This window comes from Xiphophorus hellerii, chromosome 9, assembly GCF_003331165.1.
Source record: "Xiphophorus hellerii strain 12219 chromosome 9, Xiphophorus_hellerii-4.1, whole genome shotgun sequence".
In the NCBI taxonomy this organism is placed as follows: domain Eukaryota; kingdom Metazoa; phylum Chordata; class Actinopteri; order Cyprinodontiformes; family Poeciliidae; genus Xiphophorus; species Xiphophorus hellerii.
In genome coordinates, this window is record NC_045680.1 from 2,415,449 (window position 1) to 2,433,999 (window position 18,551).

Sequence of the window (18,551 nt, forward strand, 5' to 3'; positions counted from 1 at the left end):
AAATACAATCTGACCAATCTAGTATACATTTAATTTCTACCTCACTGAGTCCATACTTGGTAGACTTCTTTTTCTGGAATTAGTTCTGCAGTGAGTTTTAAGAGAAATGTCTCAACTTTGTCCAGTCTTCTTTGCAAAATAGCTTAAACTCAATCGGATTGGACAAATAGCATTTTTAAGATAAGATAAGATTTATTTGTCATTGTCATCAACAGATTACAACGAGATTGAGATTTGCTCGACTCGAGTTAAAATGCAGGTTATGTGTATATACATAATATACAATATACATATACATAAAAAAGATAAAGAAATAAATAGTACAAAATGAGAAATAAATAGACATCAGAAGATGGTTGCAGCGCCTGGAGGTGTCGCAACAGAATTTACATTTATAACAAAGTGGTGTCAAGAGCAGAAGTTCTTATGCCTTTGAATTTAGTACCATGATTGCCATCGGGTAAAAACTGTTTTTTAGGCGATTTGTCCTGGTTTTTATTGCTCTGTATCTCTTGCCTGATGGCAGCAGCTGGAAGAGACCATGGCCAGGGTGTGAAGAGTCATTTAAAATGTCCAAAAATTTCTTGTGGAGCCTGGAAGTGTAAATCTGTTCCATAGTGGCGAGGGGGCAGCCTATGGTTCTCTCTGCTGCCCCAACAACCCTCTGGAGCGCCTTCTTGTCCTCGGATGTGCTACTGCCGTACCAGACACTCAGACTGTACGTGAGCACACTCTCTATGGAGCAGTGATAGAAGGCCTGCAGCAGGTCTGAGGGGAGACGGTTCTTCTTGAGTATTCTCAGGAAGTACAGTCTCTGCTGTGCCTTCTTCAACAGCTCCTTGGTGTTGGTGCTCTAGGTTAGTTTGTCCTCCAACTCCATGCCCAGAAACCTGAACACTGGGACCCTCTCCACACAGGTCCCACTGATGGTGAGAGGCTGGATGTCCGGTTTTGTTCTTCCTGAAGTCGATCACCAGCTCCTTTGTTTTGGAGGTGTTGAGGAGCAGGTTATTGACTTTGCACCACTCTGACAGCCACTTCACCTCATCCCTGTACTCCAGCTCCCCCTTCCCGCCTGAGATGAGACCAACAACAGTCGTGTCATCTGCAAACTTTATGATCTTGTTGCTGAGGTGGTTGGAGACACAGTCATGAGTGTAGAGGGTGTAGAGAAGTGGGCTGAGCACGCAACCCTGTGGCGATCCGGTGTTCAGGCTCAGAGCAGTGGAGGTGTGGGGGCCCAGTCTGACCCTCTGGGAGTGACCTGTTAGGAAGTCCAGGATCCAACTGCAGGTGGCTGATGGGAGCCCAAGGTTTGCTAGCTTGGACACCAGACGTTGGGGAAGTATAGTATTAAATGCTGAGCTGAAGTCCACAAAGAGCATTCTGACGTAGCTCCCCTGCTTCTCTAAGTGGGTCAGGGCAGCATGAAGTGCTGTGGATACAGCGTCCTCTGTGGACCTCTTTGCTTTGTAGGCAAATTGGAGAGGGTCCAGCTCAGCAGGCAGGCCAGCGAGGATGTGACTCCGCACCAGTCTCTCGAAGCACTTCATGATGATCGGTGTGAGTGCCACTGGACGGTAGTCGTTCAGGGTGTTGATGTTGGTTCTTTTCGGCAGGGGGACAATGGTAGAGGACTATAGGCAGGGAGGGACAGTGGCTTGAGACAGGGGCTGGTTAAAAATCTTTGTGAAGATTCCAGCCAGTTGGTCTGCACAGTCTTTAAGCACCCGTCCCGACACACCATCAGGTCCCGCAGCTTTCCTTGGGTTCACCTTCCTCACCTCATACTCCTCTACTGTGAGAGCAGAGCTGCTGTGGACAGGCAGCTGTGATGGAGCTGTGGTAGGTGTCGCCTCAAAGCGGGCAACGAAGATATTCATCTCCTCTGCCAGGGAAGTGGTTCCCTCCGTGCATGGCTGGTTGCTGGATCTGTAGCTTGTAATGTGCTGGACACCCTGCCACACCTGCCTGGTGTTGTTGCTCCTGAGCTGCTTCTCTATTCTCCCTCTGTATGATGCCTTAGCTTGGCAGATGCCTCTTCTCAGGTTGGCTCTGGCAGAACTGTAGCGTGCTTTGTCCCCAGACCTGAAAGCAGCGTTCCTGGCTTTCAAGAGGCCCCGGACCTCCTTAGTCATCCAGGGTTTCCTATTCGGATAGATCCTCACGAGTCTGTTCCTGGTGACATTTTCCGTACAGAACCTGGTGTAGTCCAAGACTGCTGAGGTGTAGTTCTCCAGGTACTGATGTGCAAAAACCTCCCAGTCAGTTCTCTGGAAGCAGTCCTGTAGTTCAGTGGTCCCCAACCACCGGTACCGCGCAAGAAATAATGAACTACTTCCGGATCTTTTATTTTGAAAATCCTAAACCGAATGAGTAACAAAACAGCACCGGAGTACTGCGCGCGCTCCCCCCCTCCCCCAACAGCATCGGACTCAATACTTACGACCCCCACCCCCACCCCCCGGGGGTGTCCCCAGTCCGGTAAGCAGGGTTCAGTAGCAGGGACACGTGATCAGACTGGCCAAGGTGTGCTAAGGGTTTAGCCGTGTATGCTTGTCTGATGTTTGTGTCCAGGTTGTCCAGAGTTTTATCACCCCTGGTTGTGCACATTAAGTGTTGATGGAATTTGGGGAGGACTGATTTCAGATCAGCATGATTAAAGTCCCCAGAGACGATGTGAACAGCCTCGGGGTACTTGTTCTGGTTGTTGCTGATAGTATCATGCAGGAGTCCCACGGCCGAGCTAGCGTTAGCATCCGGTGCTATGTGAACCGCAGTGAGTAGAATGGCGTTATCGGGTCTGCATTTAATTGTGATGAACTCCACGCCTGGAGAACAGTGGCTAACAACTACTGTGGAGTTCGTACACCAGCTGTTATTTACATAAACGCATAGTCCACCTCCTCTTTTCTTACCGGAGCTCGCTGATCGGTCCTGTCGGTGTGCTGTGTAGCCTGCTAGCTCGATCTCCGGGTCCGGTATGGTTGGATTTAACCACGTCTCCGTGATCAACAGAAGGCAGCATTCCCGGATGAGGTTGTCAGTTGCAATCCACAGCTTCCATTCGTCCAGTTTGTTAACAAGAGACCTCACGTTGGAGAGAAAAATGCTTGATAGCGGTGGTTTGTGTGGCTGTTTCCTGAGCCTCGCTAACACGCCGCTGCGACACCCCCTCTTTTGTTTACGATCACTGCGCCGTCGCCCTGTCGTAGATACTGGGATTGTAATCCAGGGAGAGCCCGGTGTCCGTGCAATATCGACCGGAATGTTGTTGTGGACACGGAAAAGCTCCTGTGACAGACTTTCCCCGATTGTTTGACCAATGGCCAGTAAATTTTGTCGGTTGTAGGTGTTTTTAACCGTGCAAAGTGTTATGCAGCTGCTTTAACCCCTCCCCAAGTCTGGCCACATATTCCACTTCACTACTGGAAGGTGAACCTTTGCACCAATCGCAAGTTTTTTGGGGTTTTTTTTTGCATCCTTTAAGATGTTTCTTTTTTGGACTGGCTTATATTTAGTTCAGCCCATTATCCCATCAACTCTGACCAGCTTTCTGATGCCATCACCATATTTCACAGTGGAGTTGTTATGTTCAGGTTGATGTGCAGCATTAGTTTCCTACCTCACACTGGAGCCTTCATGTAGGACAAAAGGTTCAGTTTTAGTCTCGTCCTCATCTTCCTTCACGCTTGCTGTGTCTCCTGCTTGGCTTGTGACAAAATAGAAAAAGTCTTAAAACTTTTTTAAAATAAATGTTATTGTGATTCTTGCATAAATAACATATTAAAAGATTGTGAAACTTATGCTTGCAAAACTTCTACCTGCAAACATAGCAGATTTGCCAGAAGATTTTATCTTGTTAGAAAACTTGCTGGCCAATCAGTTTAAGTGGCCATGTTGTGGAAGGTGGGCATTTGTGCCAATTTTTTTTTTTTTGGCAAAACTTAGGTTATTTTCAAAATTTGGGTTGTTTCAAACATCTGCTTTAAGATTCTCATTTAAACAGAACACAGACAGACCCTAATATGTCTGCTTTGCTTGTTGGTCTTAATGATGCTGTTTGTTCTCTAAGTCAAGGGGTATTGATGCTTTAATGAGACACTGCATGTAAGAAATGTAGTTTTATTTGTGTATTTTATGCCTATTTTACCTTGAAAGGTCAAATATCTGCATTAATATAGTAAAACCTTGGCTTTGTTTGCATGTTTCTCCTATTGTTATGCTAATCTGTCAGCTTAGTGCCAGACGCTCTTCAAGATCCCTTCATTAGCATTTCCGAGGAGAATCAGGGCAAAATAGAAAACATCAAAACAATTCAACATCGACCCAAACTCTCATATGTCAAAGTCTTTCATCTCTATCAGACTTTTTTGCATTTCAGCAGGCTTTTCAAGACCCTGAAGTGTGAGGAATTGGGACAGAAAACAAGGGAAAATCTCCTGCCTTAATCTGTCAATCAATCCTAAACTTGTTTGTTTTTTTGTCATTTTTACTGTTGGCATTTAAACAGAACTGCACATTTGAAGTGATAACAAGGCCTTTCACTTAGCATTTGTATTTCCTCCTTAATCTACAGAATTTGTCTTCATAGTTCATGACACTGGTAGCATGCTAAAAAGATTTGTCGATTTAGAGCAGCTCCAGTTGATTTTATTCTATCTGTAGTTTTAAAACACGAAAATCAAAATTTGCTCTTGAATTTGGCTTCACATGCTTCTTCAACTGGTTGCTGCTCATTGTTCTGCCTGTCCGGCTGCAGCTTTATTGTTTTGTTATTCTCTCACTGTTCTGAGCAGCATTGTGTAGACGAAAGGCACAGCCAAACAGATGTTTCCTTCAAGCCTTAGTGGAAATCAAAACAGAGCTATAAACACAATCCTGAAACTACTTAAATGAAACGCATAAAGAACTTTTCTTCAACCCTGTACCTGTACTTACTCTAAGTACATTCAAATAAAAAAAAAAAATCTTAATGTTGATCAATTCATAATGAAAGTAGATGAGTGCTTCCTTTAGGACTTAAAATCAGCTAAAGGGATAAAGGTTGCCAAAGAGAGGATTTATGCATAAAAATTGGCTTTGTATCTGCTGAATATGCAAAACACCAGTAAAGCTCTATTGAATTTAAACCTTTACAAGTAACCAAGAACAAGCTTGCTTCCTATTTAATTTGCTTTAACACCTTATTTAGATGTTAACTGGTAAATATGAAGGAAAAGTTATAATCTGATTCTCAAGAGAAGTCACAAGAAAAACATTGCAGTCAACAAAGGAAAGGTGAAATTGAAAAGTAAAAGTTTGGAAATTATATCTACAGTGCCCAAATGTAATTGTTTCTTAATATGGGATCTCCAACTGATCACTTTACATGTGTAGGTAACATATACATACAAAATGTTGCTCAGGAAGACTTGATATTACTGGGACTTATTTCTTTCCTTTTTTTTTTTTTACCTGATCTGCTCCTGAAGCAGATTCAGTATCCAGCAAAAGTTACCATGGTGATTCATCTCAGAAATAAGTGAACCAGTCAGAGTTTTGTGACACTAAAAACCCAGAGTTGAACTTGGAGATACCTCTCTAAGCTACTAATCTTGCTTTGTAGTGCGTGCCTTATGGCTGATCACAGAGGGAGAGGATAGAAGACTGCTGCAGCAGCTGCCATTTTGGATCACTTTCTGTCTTGGTGTTTGAAATTAATGGAGTTTATTTAAAGGAGATCAAAGCATGAAGCTGCACAACATCTGAATCAAATCGTTTTGTGAATATTAGCCAAGTACTCTATGTAAGTTCAAGTGCAGGTCAGCAGCACCAGTTCAGAATGGTTCTAATGAGCAACTGAAGTACCGTTTGTTTTATAGAACTGTCTCTCATGCTTCAGTAAAGACATGCTGTTTGTATAAAGTGCCATTAAGTGTAAATACAACGATTTATGACTCAGGCCCTTCTTTTGAGTATCTAATTTCTTCTACGTTCGGTTTTTCTTACACTTAAATATTATTATTAATCTATTTTAGCAGAGCATTTAAATTAAAGTACAGCAGTGGAAACAACATCAGCTTTATTGGCCAAGATTGTGAGCACAAACAAGGAAAGTAACTTCTGTTTCCAGGCACTTACTTACACGCTACAGAAATGACATACATATATTAAAGGGGAAATGAAATAAAGATAAAGGAATGATATGCAGATGTATTATTTTGCAGTCATTTCTTTGTGAAGAAAAAAAGACCATGATTGGTGTAACATTGTGCAAATATATATATACTGTATATTTTGGTTTCAAAGATGAGTAGCTGATTATTCTGGTCAAAATAATCATCAAAGAAACTGTCTCTGTGACGGCTGGGTTTTGAAAAGGGCATTCTGTAGCCCTGACCAGAAAGTAACAGCTTCAACAGTTTGTGACCAGAATGTGTGGGGTCTGCAGAGATGATACTTTCCTTTGTGCAGCCCTTGTGTCAAATTTTGACTGATTTATCTGAGATCAGACAACACCAGCAATAACAGATAAAACTGAACAGGTGTTTCTAATGGGACTAGTTATTTTACAGACACAACACTTATATAAATAAATAAAAAAGGGCACTATCCAATATAGTGTTGGATTTAAAAACAATGTTCACGTCAATTATTGCACAATTGCCCATGTAGTGCATTTATGGCTTGTTTTCTTCCAGTGTTTACTCTTTCTTGCTCATTTCTTTTTGAGTTGCATGCTGCCACTGTGTGTTTAATTTGACATCATTAGAGCATTGAAATTGCATCAGGAGTCAAATTGAGTCCTTAATGTTCTGGTACTAATGCTAAGGGACTTCATCCATGATCCACAAGTGGAGAAAACATGCAGCAGTGGAGTACCTCCCCAGGAGCTGCCTGCCGATTGCAGTTACTGAAATCGCTAATTTTTGACTAATTTTTGAGGTCAAAAGAAGCCAGAACATCTTAAACATTGCATGCCTTGCTTGTCATGGTTAAATGTAGTGCGTATGATTCAACAGTGAAGAAAGAGACTTGGCAACAATAGCCTGTATGGGAGACTTTTAAACCAACAACCGCTGCTAACAATAACAACCAATAACCTTTTGATTGTCAAAACTTCGGAAAATATTCTGTTGACCGATGAGTGGGTCACACTTTTTGGAAATTTGACATCCCATTGCACCTGCCATAAAACAAACCTTTCAGAAAAAGAACATCATACCCACAGCCATAATGGTGATTGTATGATGGTCTGGGGCTGCTTTACTGCTTTAAGACCTTGACAACTTGTTGTAATTGATGGAACAATCAACTTTGCTCTCAAACCAGAAAATGCAGAATGGAATTGGTTGTGCATTAGTTTCTGTCCGTAAGCTTATGCAGACTTGGTGAAGCACACCTGCGAGTCCATTTCTGAATAACTCAAAAAACCAAAAAGGGGGGTTTAAATGGTCTAATCAATACTGGACATAGATGCAACAAACATGTAGTTATTAAGTTTACCAGGTTACTGTCTTTTTTCACATAGGATCAGATTGGTTTGTATAGGTTTCCCCCTCTCACAACACACCTGCTTGATCTGCATTTACACAATTTATCTTTGTCTGATATTTGTATGTAAAACATTTTGTGTGGAAAACTTGAAGACATTTCTTACTGCACTCTGTGGAATAATCAGAAGTTTCACAAGCTGATAAATATATTTCACAGTTTAGAACTAACATTTTAATGTGTTTGACCCTCACCTTGCAGTGCATCATATTCTAGAAATAGAAAATGACAAACTCTGCTCTGCAGAGGAAATGAGGCCAGTAAGAAATACAGAGTGCTGCGCAGGTGTTACTGTTACAACAGGTCTGGTCACGTGTTGTTTATCTAACTGCAGCTGCTTTTTTATTCTCATGACATGTCATTATTTGTCTCTGGAGTAACAAAGGACCTCTAAAACAAATTAGCTCACTTAGGGATGACGTTATCCCTTGTGCAGCTGTTTTGCCTATAGATTACTGGATCCTTCTTAAAAAAGTATTATTTCTAATGAATAATTTATTTACCTTTTGTTGCAGTCAATAAAGAATTTGAACAGAACATTCTGCACATCCACATGATATTGAACTTTATGAAGACTTTAAAAATTCTAAATCATTATTGAGAGTACTTAAGTATTAAAAACTATGTGAAAGATCTGTTGATGGTATACAGTAAATAAGTTTTTTGTCCCAGAGTTAAAACTGAGAAATATTCTGTGATTTCTTTCTGATTAAACGTGTCTTTATACCTGTTAAACTTAGCCCTTATGATGGTGTCTTTTCGTGGTGAATATAGTACAGAGACAACTGGGGTTTTGAGTGACTTCCTTGTTTGTGCTTTTGAAACTGAAACAGGACTAAAATAAAATACCATACAACAATTAGCCTACTGCTTAAAAGAAAACCCCAGGTTAGAATATTTCAGGAACTCAAAGTTTCAACTGATGAGTGAGAAGCAAAACAAAATGGGGAACTAAAGGCCAACGCTGGTGGCTAAACATTTACCTCTGACGTTACAATGTGGATCTGGTAATGACATGAAACCCAGCTTAACCGAGTTTTTAGTTTCACATCAGAAACCCAGATATGCTGATAGTTGTGCTTGGCAACAAGGAAACCCCTGTTGGCAAAATATGCTAATAAAACTGACAGTTAGCGTGGGTGAAAATTTGAACAAGACCTTTTGGTGACGCAAGCAGAATCAGTCGGTACCAGATCGAGTTGTATCAATCCCCTGATCATTTGACACTAGTCCGTTGAGTTACAGCTAATTGACTTACCTTTAAAAATGTGCCAAATGAGGTTTTCCTGTTGTTTATTATATTTGAGGATTTAATCTGTACATGTCTTCATATACAAGGTGTTCAAGCATGTTTTTATGCCTTAGTACTCATGACACATCTTTAGTTCAGCTCGTTTACTTTGGCAATAGTTTATAGTCAAACAAACACAAGTGCACCATTAAAATGGATTATGTAAATCTCTCTTTTCCAATTACGAGCATGAATAGAGTTCCTACTAAATAAATACAAATCTCCTTTAATTTGTTTGCTCCACAGTAGCTCATTTATTATCACCTAGAAAAACATTCCTTACAAGACAGAGTGCCTACCATTTAAACTCACCATTTTGTTATTTTTTTTTTCCTGGAGATTGAAGTCTTTAATAAATAATAATTCATGACTGAATCATTTGTCTTTGTTCTCAAAGATATAATATCTTATTCTGCCTAAACCCTCTTAATGAGGACTTTCAGCATTATTTTTTGCTGTAATAAATTTTCTTTCACAGCTTTTCAGGTGTCAGGCTCTGCAGGATTACTGAGTGACATTGGCCACAGCAGGAGCTCTTTTAATATCTTTTCTCTGTTTTTTGTCTCTGTCAGGTACATTACCCAGCAGGGGCATAAGCTGGAGGTTGGGGCACCTCGACCACCTGCCACTGTCACCAATGCTGTGTCATGGCGGTCAGAGGGCATCAAGTACAGGAAGAATGAAGTCTTCATGGATGTTATAGAGTCTGTAAATCTTCTGGTGAGACTATTTCTTACTTTGCTAGAAATCCTTAATGTGAAAAAGTCTCTACTTTTAATATAAATGTTTATTTGCATATTTTATGCTTTCAAACAGTGTAAAAAGAAGCTATTTGTTTGATTTTTATGTTTTTTCCATTCATTTCCTGAATGGTTTTATTAAAATAAAAAAGGGCCGTTATTGTGCGGATTAGAGTTGAAATCTGTCAAATCTCTGGCTTGTTAGTTTATCTGTTTTTCAAATATTCACCCATTTATTCACCATGTTTGATTGCAATGTTGTCTTTATTATTGTTCTGACTGTATTTCAATACTGCAGTCTTTAAACCCAGCCCCATTTTGATCATGTTAAACCAAAGTTTGAACAACTTAAGACTCAACAGGGTTCAAAAGGACCCTTGAAATACAGAAATCATGTTGAATTTTTAATCTTTTTTTGTTTAACTTCAGAAAAAATTTCTTAAATTACAAGCCTTTTGTAATAAACAGTAATCATAGGACCAAAAACTAAAGCTTAACAATAATTGTAATAAAATAAAAGCAGGTTTTGAATTACATATTTCAGTTTTTTCCCGCAGTGTTTTTTTTTCTGTTGCCATTAAAACAGTCTAAAATCTGGTGTTGCGATGCACAGCAGAGGCTGTAGAGGACTCTTTTGTTTACTTCATGACTTACAACAACCTCCAAAGAAATGGATCAGATGTACATACATATACATGTTGTCTTTCCAAAACTTGGATAAACTCAACTGCAGTCAAATGCCATATTTCATGTATTGCAGAAACAATGGCAGTTTTGTACTAGTTGAGATGAAACTAATGAAGTATCTTTGATACTGTCTCCTATATGAGCAGGAACTACATGAACATAAAAATAGATTATCATGATCTAACATCTAAATGTCTTTCCTTAATTCTTTTTTTAACCTTTTGCCTACAAAACGTTTAATTTTGCACACCATTTATGTCCTCAATAAAGAAATAAAATGTGCATACTGTGGGGATAAAAGTAACATTTATTGATGTAAAATGATTTTTCGTGCTGTTTGTAGGTGAGCGCCAATGGCAGTGTCCTGCGCAGTGAAATAGTGGGCAGCATCAAGCTAAAAGTCGTCCTTTCCGGAATGCCTGAACTCAGACTGGGACTCAATGACAAAGTGTTGTTTGAGCTCACCGGCAGTAAGTACCATTAAGGTTAAGTACTCAGAGCCCTTTGTGTCTCTAAAAACATTTATAACAAGAGTGGCACCTCGTTTTAATATTCAGTCAAAATGAAAGTAGGAACTTCATGTGCTTTGACAGTGGAAGCAGTTTTGTGCTTTGGAATAGTTGTGTAGTGATGGATTGTGTGACTGTTCATGTACAGTGAGCAGCACTTCTGGAGGCTAGCCAGGTGTCAAACAGTAGCAAGAAAATCATTTCTCTCCAAGAAAAACATTCAGAATAGACATGAAGAAAACAATTACTAAAAACAGTCATGAGCAAATAACGGGATCAAAACATTTCTCAAAAGCCATTTCTCGAATGATCGGACACTTTGATGATGAACATTTTTTTATATAAATTTTTTTCACATTGACAGGATGGTGAGGAAGTTCCTCTGTTTCGAATCCCATTAAGAACTTATTTTCAATCTGCATTCAGGAGTCAGTCAGAATTTGGGCCAGAAGATCATCTTCAGTTTGGATCCCTTTAAAACAAACCAAAAAGAACCTTCTGTGTACCACTGAAACAAGCTGATCTGTTGGGCTTAAAATTTTGTACCACACCTGATTCTTATAACATTATAGCATTTTGAGTTTTATTTACATAACTAGCTGTAGCTCTTGTCTTTAACCAAATATTAAGACTGAATGTGGTATGTAGAACATAGTATTTATTTTCTTTAAATCAGCTATTACTAAAACAAATATCTCCCATTTGGTGTCGTATCCTTTTTATAATTTAGTTATAAATTATCATCATTATCAAATGATCATTTTTATAATTTGGTTATAAAAGATTCATATGGAGTACTAAGCAAGAATTGCATAAAGTTACACATAATTTTTAATACTGCTTCTCGACATCTAAAAATTCATAAGATGTTTGACACTGAATAAACACTGCCAGTTTGTGTTAGTGACAGGAAGGAATTTACTAAAATATGTAATTCCTTACATAATTGCTTTGTAGGTGTATTTTAGAATGCAAAATATATTCAAGTTAATAATGATAGAAACCAACTCGCACTCACCTTGAACCCACCTTCACTCCCAGCCTCCTTTTTCTGTCGTACTCCTATGCGTTGCTTTTCTTTTCCATCTACCCCCCTCGTCTCTGCCAAGAAATTTCTACCTTCATTGTTTCCCACAGCTACATCTTTCCTTCCCAATTCCCTGAGCATCCTCCTCTTCCTCCCCTCCGTAGCCTACATTTCTTCAACACGCCCTTCTGCTTCTCACAGAGGAGGGAAGGCTCCATCTCTGTCTAGCCTCTTTGCCACAGAGTTAATCCTCACCTCGGGCGGCAGCCCTGCAGATGAAAGGTGAGGGTTTGTGGCTATCTGACGTCTCTCTGGAATGTCTGCAGTCCACAACATCCACTGCTCCCTCCACCCCCTGCTGCGTGTTGCAATGTAGCAAATAACATAATGCCTTAGAAATGCTGATCAGGAATAATGATCAAACACTCTGGGAGATATCCATGCAGACTCTCCGTGAATATTAATAGAAACATCAGTCTCACTTATCGTTTGCACTCAGAGGTGTTTTTGTTTTTTCTTTTGTTTTATAATTTATATATATATATATATATATATATATATATATATATATATATATATATATATATATATATATATATATATATATATATACATCCATTTCTAAATATTCTTAAATTATCTGTACTTTTTTGCATCCCAACTCGTTAGACATGGGAGTGAGTGTATAAATCATTTATTGCTGCCCTCTACTGGCCAAAGCCCAGAAATGCTACAACACAGAACTTGGATAAGGAAATAATTTTTTTTTAATTGACAATGTTCCATTTCACTGCAACATTCATTGTTTAAGTCATATATTAATTAAGTCTAATTCTTTAATTCATTTTTCCAGCAAAGACCTGGTTGAGATTTACTACTGAAACAGCATAATGAAGCAAAAATTAGATATTCGGGTATTTACAGAGTTCCAAATGTAGCTTAAATCCACTCGGTAAAAAGTGAGTGACGGGGTGCTGTGGTGGCGCAGGGGTTAAGCACAACCCACATATGGAGGCCTTCGCCCTCGATGCTGCTGTAGCAGGTTCAATTCCCGGCCTGGCGACCCTTGCCGTATGTTTTTTCACTTCTCTCATTACCCACTTCCCTGCCAATTCACTATTAAAAGGCCACTAGAGCCAATAAAACCTCTTAAAAAACGTGAGTGACAGAATACTTGACAACTTTCTAACAAAAGTTAGCAAAATCATTTGTTACCTTTGAGATTAGCATGATTTGTTAATGAACATTGTTGGCTCAAACACTTTGTTGAGGATGTTGAATTTTGAATATGAAAGAAGAAGGTCTAGTATAGTTTTATAAATGCAAATATGCCAGTAGTTCAGTCTTTTTACCAACATATTAGAACATCTGACATAGAAAGACAACATGAATGTATCAGCTCCATGGTCGGCTGCATCAAGGGGCCCTCCATTACATTAAATCTCCTTGAGTGCAATAACATACAGAAAATTAAAGAAATACTGAACCATTCCCCAGTCTTGTAAGCAAATACAATTCTTAAGGTGCAATTGAGATTAAATTCTTACCAGGTGTCTGTAACAAACCATCCAATCCACACATGGAAAGAAATCAAACCTTTGATGTCCATAAATTAAGTTATTTGTCATAAAATGGAATGGCAAAGGGGAAAAGGTATTGAGCAAATGAAGAAAGGGGTGCAAAGAGGCTTGCAAAATCTCTCAGTAATTAAAAAGTAATTCGGCCACTGAGTGCAAGTTAATATCTTCTGCTTCAATCTCAACTGATTGACTATAAAAAGGAGTCTCATTATAAAGGTGTCTCACAAGAAACATGTCATGTTGGCAAAACCAATGAGCTGTCTCAAGATTATCCCAACGTTGGTGAAAAACATACTGATGGCTACAGGGGAATTCTAAGCTATGCCTAGATGACATTTTAAAAATGACTTGTTTAAATAATTTTATAAATAAAAAGTGAAAACACATTGTTCACAATCAATAAGAACAAGATCTGCAGAAGAAAATTCATATTCTTGTCGTGAAAACGGTCACTTCCACAGCTCAGACAAATGCAAGATGGATGGAAGATCGACCAAATGTCAATGCAAACAGGTTTCCTGTGAAAGGCAGACCCGATTATGTTCCAACTGTCTACTTCTGTGCACTAAGAGCATGGAAACAGGTGTGCGTGGCCTTAAGGTGGACCACAAGGGACTTGGCTGCTTCGCCGATCCCCCGCTGACACAAAAACACACATTTATCTTGTCCTCTGGCCCCTAACATACGAGCAATGACAAGCAATGAAGAACGTTCCATATGACCTTTCCTTTCTCTCTTGTGCTGATGATGCATGGAAGGTATGGTCTGTGTGTTGCTTACTTGTAAAAAAAACAAGGACAGAAGCCTTTTCAAAGGGCTTCCCTTCATTTCCTAACTAAAAGAGCTGTAGTCAGTTTAGACCTGGCCTCATCCAGTCCCGACTTCAGGGAATGTCACACACATACAAGTGCACACACACCCACACAAACCGAAATCAATAGAGAAACAGGCAATTTTCTCACATCTGCTGAGACAGGCGATGCATAAACCTTTGCACGTACGCCGACTCAAGAGGACAATGAAGAAGGTAGCTGCATACGAAAATATGCACACATGCTCATACTCTTTCTCTCAGACAGCCCTAAGTGCTGGTCCAGGGTTGCATTCAGAGCAGGTAAGGCAGGTTTTGGCTGACTGTTCAATGGGAGGATTTAGCCAAGGGCCCACAGACCCACAGTCATTACAGCCTTTTTCCACAACTCAGCAGCCTCTATTAACCACAGTGGATGGGAGCGCTAGGCTTTCTGCTTCACACTACAGATACAGACTTTCCAGAGGTTGAGTGTTACATTTTACAGACTCTCACTTTTCCACTGCCTGTAGGAAAAATATTTAGTGGAATTTTTTTAGTTGAATCACATCAAAGTTTTGCCACAAAGTTTTAAACATTTTAAAACTCATAATATGGGAAGATAATGCAAATAATTAATCAGCTATAGACAATTGTCTTCTGCTTAAATTTATTTACATGGTATATACAGGTGCTAGAAATCATGTTGGAAATCCTCAGTTAGGTGTTTTTAAGTATAATGTGTTTGATTTCTGTATAAAGACCTTGAAAGTGATTGGTATTCTATTTGCAGAGGTTTTGTAATAAAATACAATCTAACATTTGATACAAAATCTGAATTTGGAAAATGTTTCCATTTTAACAGATATTTTCATTCACCTAATGACATATTTTCTTTCTCACTCTCTGAACTTTGCTTGTTTTAGGTTTGTTGGATTTAGCAAAATTATTCATATTTGCTAAATGCCAGAAAACATAGCAAGGACATTTTTAATTTTATTTTTGAATATTTATTATTCCAAATGACTCAATGACTTGTTGATCTGTGTTACTGAATTAAGCATTAAACAATGTTATTGAAATTGGGAGATTTTTTTTGTTGAATTATTTTGTTTTCTGACCAGTCAGATGGGTGTGTGAGAGAGATATTTCAAAACCTAGAATTTTATTATATTTTAGTGTATGTTGTCCCTGTAGAATACAAAAGACATGATTAAAGCAGTTATTAACGATCATATAGCAGTGAATTGAAACTCTCTTTAGTTCATTTGTATTGGTTTTATCTAAGTGTGGTGCTGCTGAAGCTTAACAACGTACCTTGAAGATACTTTAAGTTTTAAAAATTGAGGTTGAAATTGATTTCATTTTGTGGGTGTAGCTATATTTTTCAGTGGGGGTGGGGGAATGATAGCAGACGGTGTCAAGGGCAAGATGTCTCCATTTTTAGGGCTGCAAACTATTTGTATAGTCGGGAAGGAAATGGGGGGGCAGGTAGATATGGAAGAATAATACTCTTACAGTGCATGTTAGATGGAGTGCATGTTGGTTGGTCATTACCTTGACCTTGATTCACTCCCCCAGGACTGCGTTACATCTTTCTGTTTGTGTGTGTTGTGGCAGGAGAGAAGAGCAAGACGGTTGAGCTGGAAGACGTGAAGTTTCATCAGTGCGTCCGTCTGTCGCGCTTCGAGAACGACCGGACCATCTCTTTCATCCCCCCCGATGGCGAGAGCGAGCTCATGTCGTACCGCCTCAACACAACGGTGAGCGGACCCACAAACAAATCTGTCCTCATAAAGAACGCACGTACCATCAACCACCTGCAGATTACCAGAGCCAAGAACACATGAATTATTCACCTCATTCAGTGCTGAGCCTCGGACACCTGCATCACAGCCGCTTCTGTGTTTATCCAGAAAATATTTTCCTTCCTCTACTTCTGCTTATATTTGTAGTGGTAATAAGAGAAAGTGTGCAAATCCTAACCACTTTTTAAGCAGGTTTTCTGTTGTTTTGGTTTTTAGGATTTACTTATATAAGTCATAAGTTATTTTTGTGTGACTGATGTTTCAGCACAGTATGTTAGACAATATCTACAAGCTTACACAATTTACAAGGACAAGTCAAAAAGCTATCACCTAAATAAGAATAAAGGGGTGTGTTTTTTTTCGTCTTGTGAAAATCTTTTAGAATATGAGAGCTCCCAACTGTTGTATCATTTTATCATTTATCATGATACATTTTGTATCATAAGAATTTTGATTTATCATCGTCACAATAATTCCAATTAATTGTGTTTAATTAAAACTGCTTGTATTGTCAGGATTGGTAGTTTTACTATTTTCTACACTGTTTGTTTAAGGAAAGCATCAATAAATAGTAATAAATTTGAAAATCCAATTACTGTGAAACTTTTTCATGTGACTAGTGTCACATGAAAAATGGTGTCTGGTGTCTAATGGTGTAGGAGCATGGAGTAGTGTCTCTGACTGGAGGGATGCAGAAACAGACGAAATTCTGAGAGAGAGATCAAAGGACAATGTGAGATTTTGATGCTGCAAATGTTCGCACGCTGTCAATGAGAAGTTCCACAACTACATTTGGCAAAAAGGTGAAAAAACCATGAACAGCTTTCATAAGATTTATAATTATATGCTATACTAGGATAGTTTAAATGAAACTTAAAGGGGAAAACTGCAGGCTTCAGACTGCAGTAAGTCAAAGTCATCAGGGAGAAGTAGATTTCACATTCATTTCTGTAAAGGAACAGAACCTTCTTCCCTGTTCAAACTTAATGCAGCAAGCATATTTTTTTGACCCTTTTATTTATTCAGTTCTTTTCCCAATCTTTTATTGGATCATTGAAAAGGTTTGGTCCCTGCTCCCGTGTATTCTTCATTTATTTTATTTAGCTGCTGTTTAATATGCACAATAGGCGCCTTCATTATGTGAGCATCATTAAATGAATGATGAATCGCTGGTATAAAAAGCACAGGCCGAGCCCTTTTCCACATTTAATTGTGTAATATCTTTGTAAACTGCTGCTGTGTGAATGAAAGTAAATGTGGAGACTTTCATGGAAAAATATATAAATTGCCCCTTTTCCAGCTGCAGACCAAATATTTTTCTGTGGTGTTTTTGATAAAGCTTTTATTTGGACTTGTTTTTGAGCATGCACTTAACTAGTTAAGCCATACTGAGCTGCAATGACCAATTGGAAAAATAGCAATAATAAAAAGCCAGTGTGTATTGACCTGTGTTTGTTGTGCTCTGTCAGACATTTGCTAAAAGGTCCCCTGTGCTATAATCCTGACTAAAATGTTTACTGCTTTTAATTTATTCCATTTTTACAAGCACAGCATGGTTCCTCTCTTGTCCACTCTGTTAGTAATGTGATGTTTTCAGCGCAATGCACTCTTGCTCTTGTGACCTTGCTCACCGTGTCTTTTGGTGTGTTCCCGACAGGTGAAGCCTCTTATATGGATCGAAAGTGTTATTGAAAAGTTTTCTCACAGCCGTGTGGAGATCAAAGTGAAGGTAAGGACAAGTGACAAAAATAAACAGTGCCTGACCACAATGTATTTTTTTCAGGATTTTATGTGAGATCAACACAAAGAAGTGTAGCAATGTATCATTGAAACAATATTCCAACATTTCTTTTTATTTAAACAGTGGATCATGGGTTTATTTAGATCCCTTTGCTCTGATATCCAGAATATTAGTAAGCAAACAGCGCCCGACCGGTTTTAGGAATAATATTTTGAAGCAATTATGTTTAGGGTGAATAGCAATATCCCAAGCTTTAAATGTCTTACAGAAGACTGTCCAATCATGAATAATGCAAAAAGTATAAGGAGCCCCTTGAAAATAAGGTGATACATCTTAAGGGGTTATCCTTGAAACAAATAAATAAAATAAAAATAATAAGTAAGGCAAAACGGCAAGCCAACCAAAAAGATGAAAAGATAAATGGAAATCCTAGGAGTAAACTTGTTAGAGGCTGAAAACGATTTGAGACTAGGGCAGCAGGACAACAGCCCAGTCAAAGTCCTGACACAAATGCAAGTTAAAATCTGTGGCGAGACTTGAATTGCTGGGCAAAAACTCTCAATCAATCTGAGCTGGAGCTACTTTGCAGAAAATAATTAATTTCTGTAGGCTACATTGTAAAGATGAGAAAGTCTCCAAGAGACTTGCAGTCATAATTGCCACTGAGAAATGGTTCTGTAAGGCTTGGACTGTAAAACAGTAACTCATGACATTTTTGCATATTTTTTTTTTAATTTACAAAAAGTGGAACATTTTATTTATTACTTAATAAAATTAATAAAAATAATAAACACCTTCCCCTTAGTTTAATTTCTTTCTCTCTCTATCTAGTATGTTTGAGA

General features: G+C 38.7%; 1 protein-coding gene across 1 annotated transcript in view; it reads left to right on the forward strand.

Annotated features, from left to right (window-relative positions):
• ap1m3 (adaptor related protein complex 1 subunit mu 3) overlaps nucleotides 1–18,551 on the forward strand; it is a 38,277-nt gene that overhangs the window by 11,952 nt on the left and 7,774 nt on the right. The window contains exons 5-8 of the mRNA XM_032572218.1: nucleotides 9,400–9,547; nucleotides 10,598–10,724; nucleotides 15,781–15,923; nucleotides 17,626–17,697. Coding sequence (XP_032428109.1) covers nucleotides 9,400–9,547; nucleotides 10,598–10,724; nucleotides 15,781–15,923; nucleotides 17,626–17,697 — 490 coding nt within the window. The remainder of the gene's footprint in view (nucleotides 1–9,399; nucleotides 9,548–10,597; nucleotides 10,725–15,780; nucleotides 15,924–17,625; nucleotides 17,698–18,551) is intronic.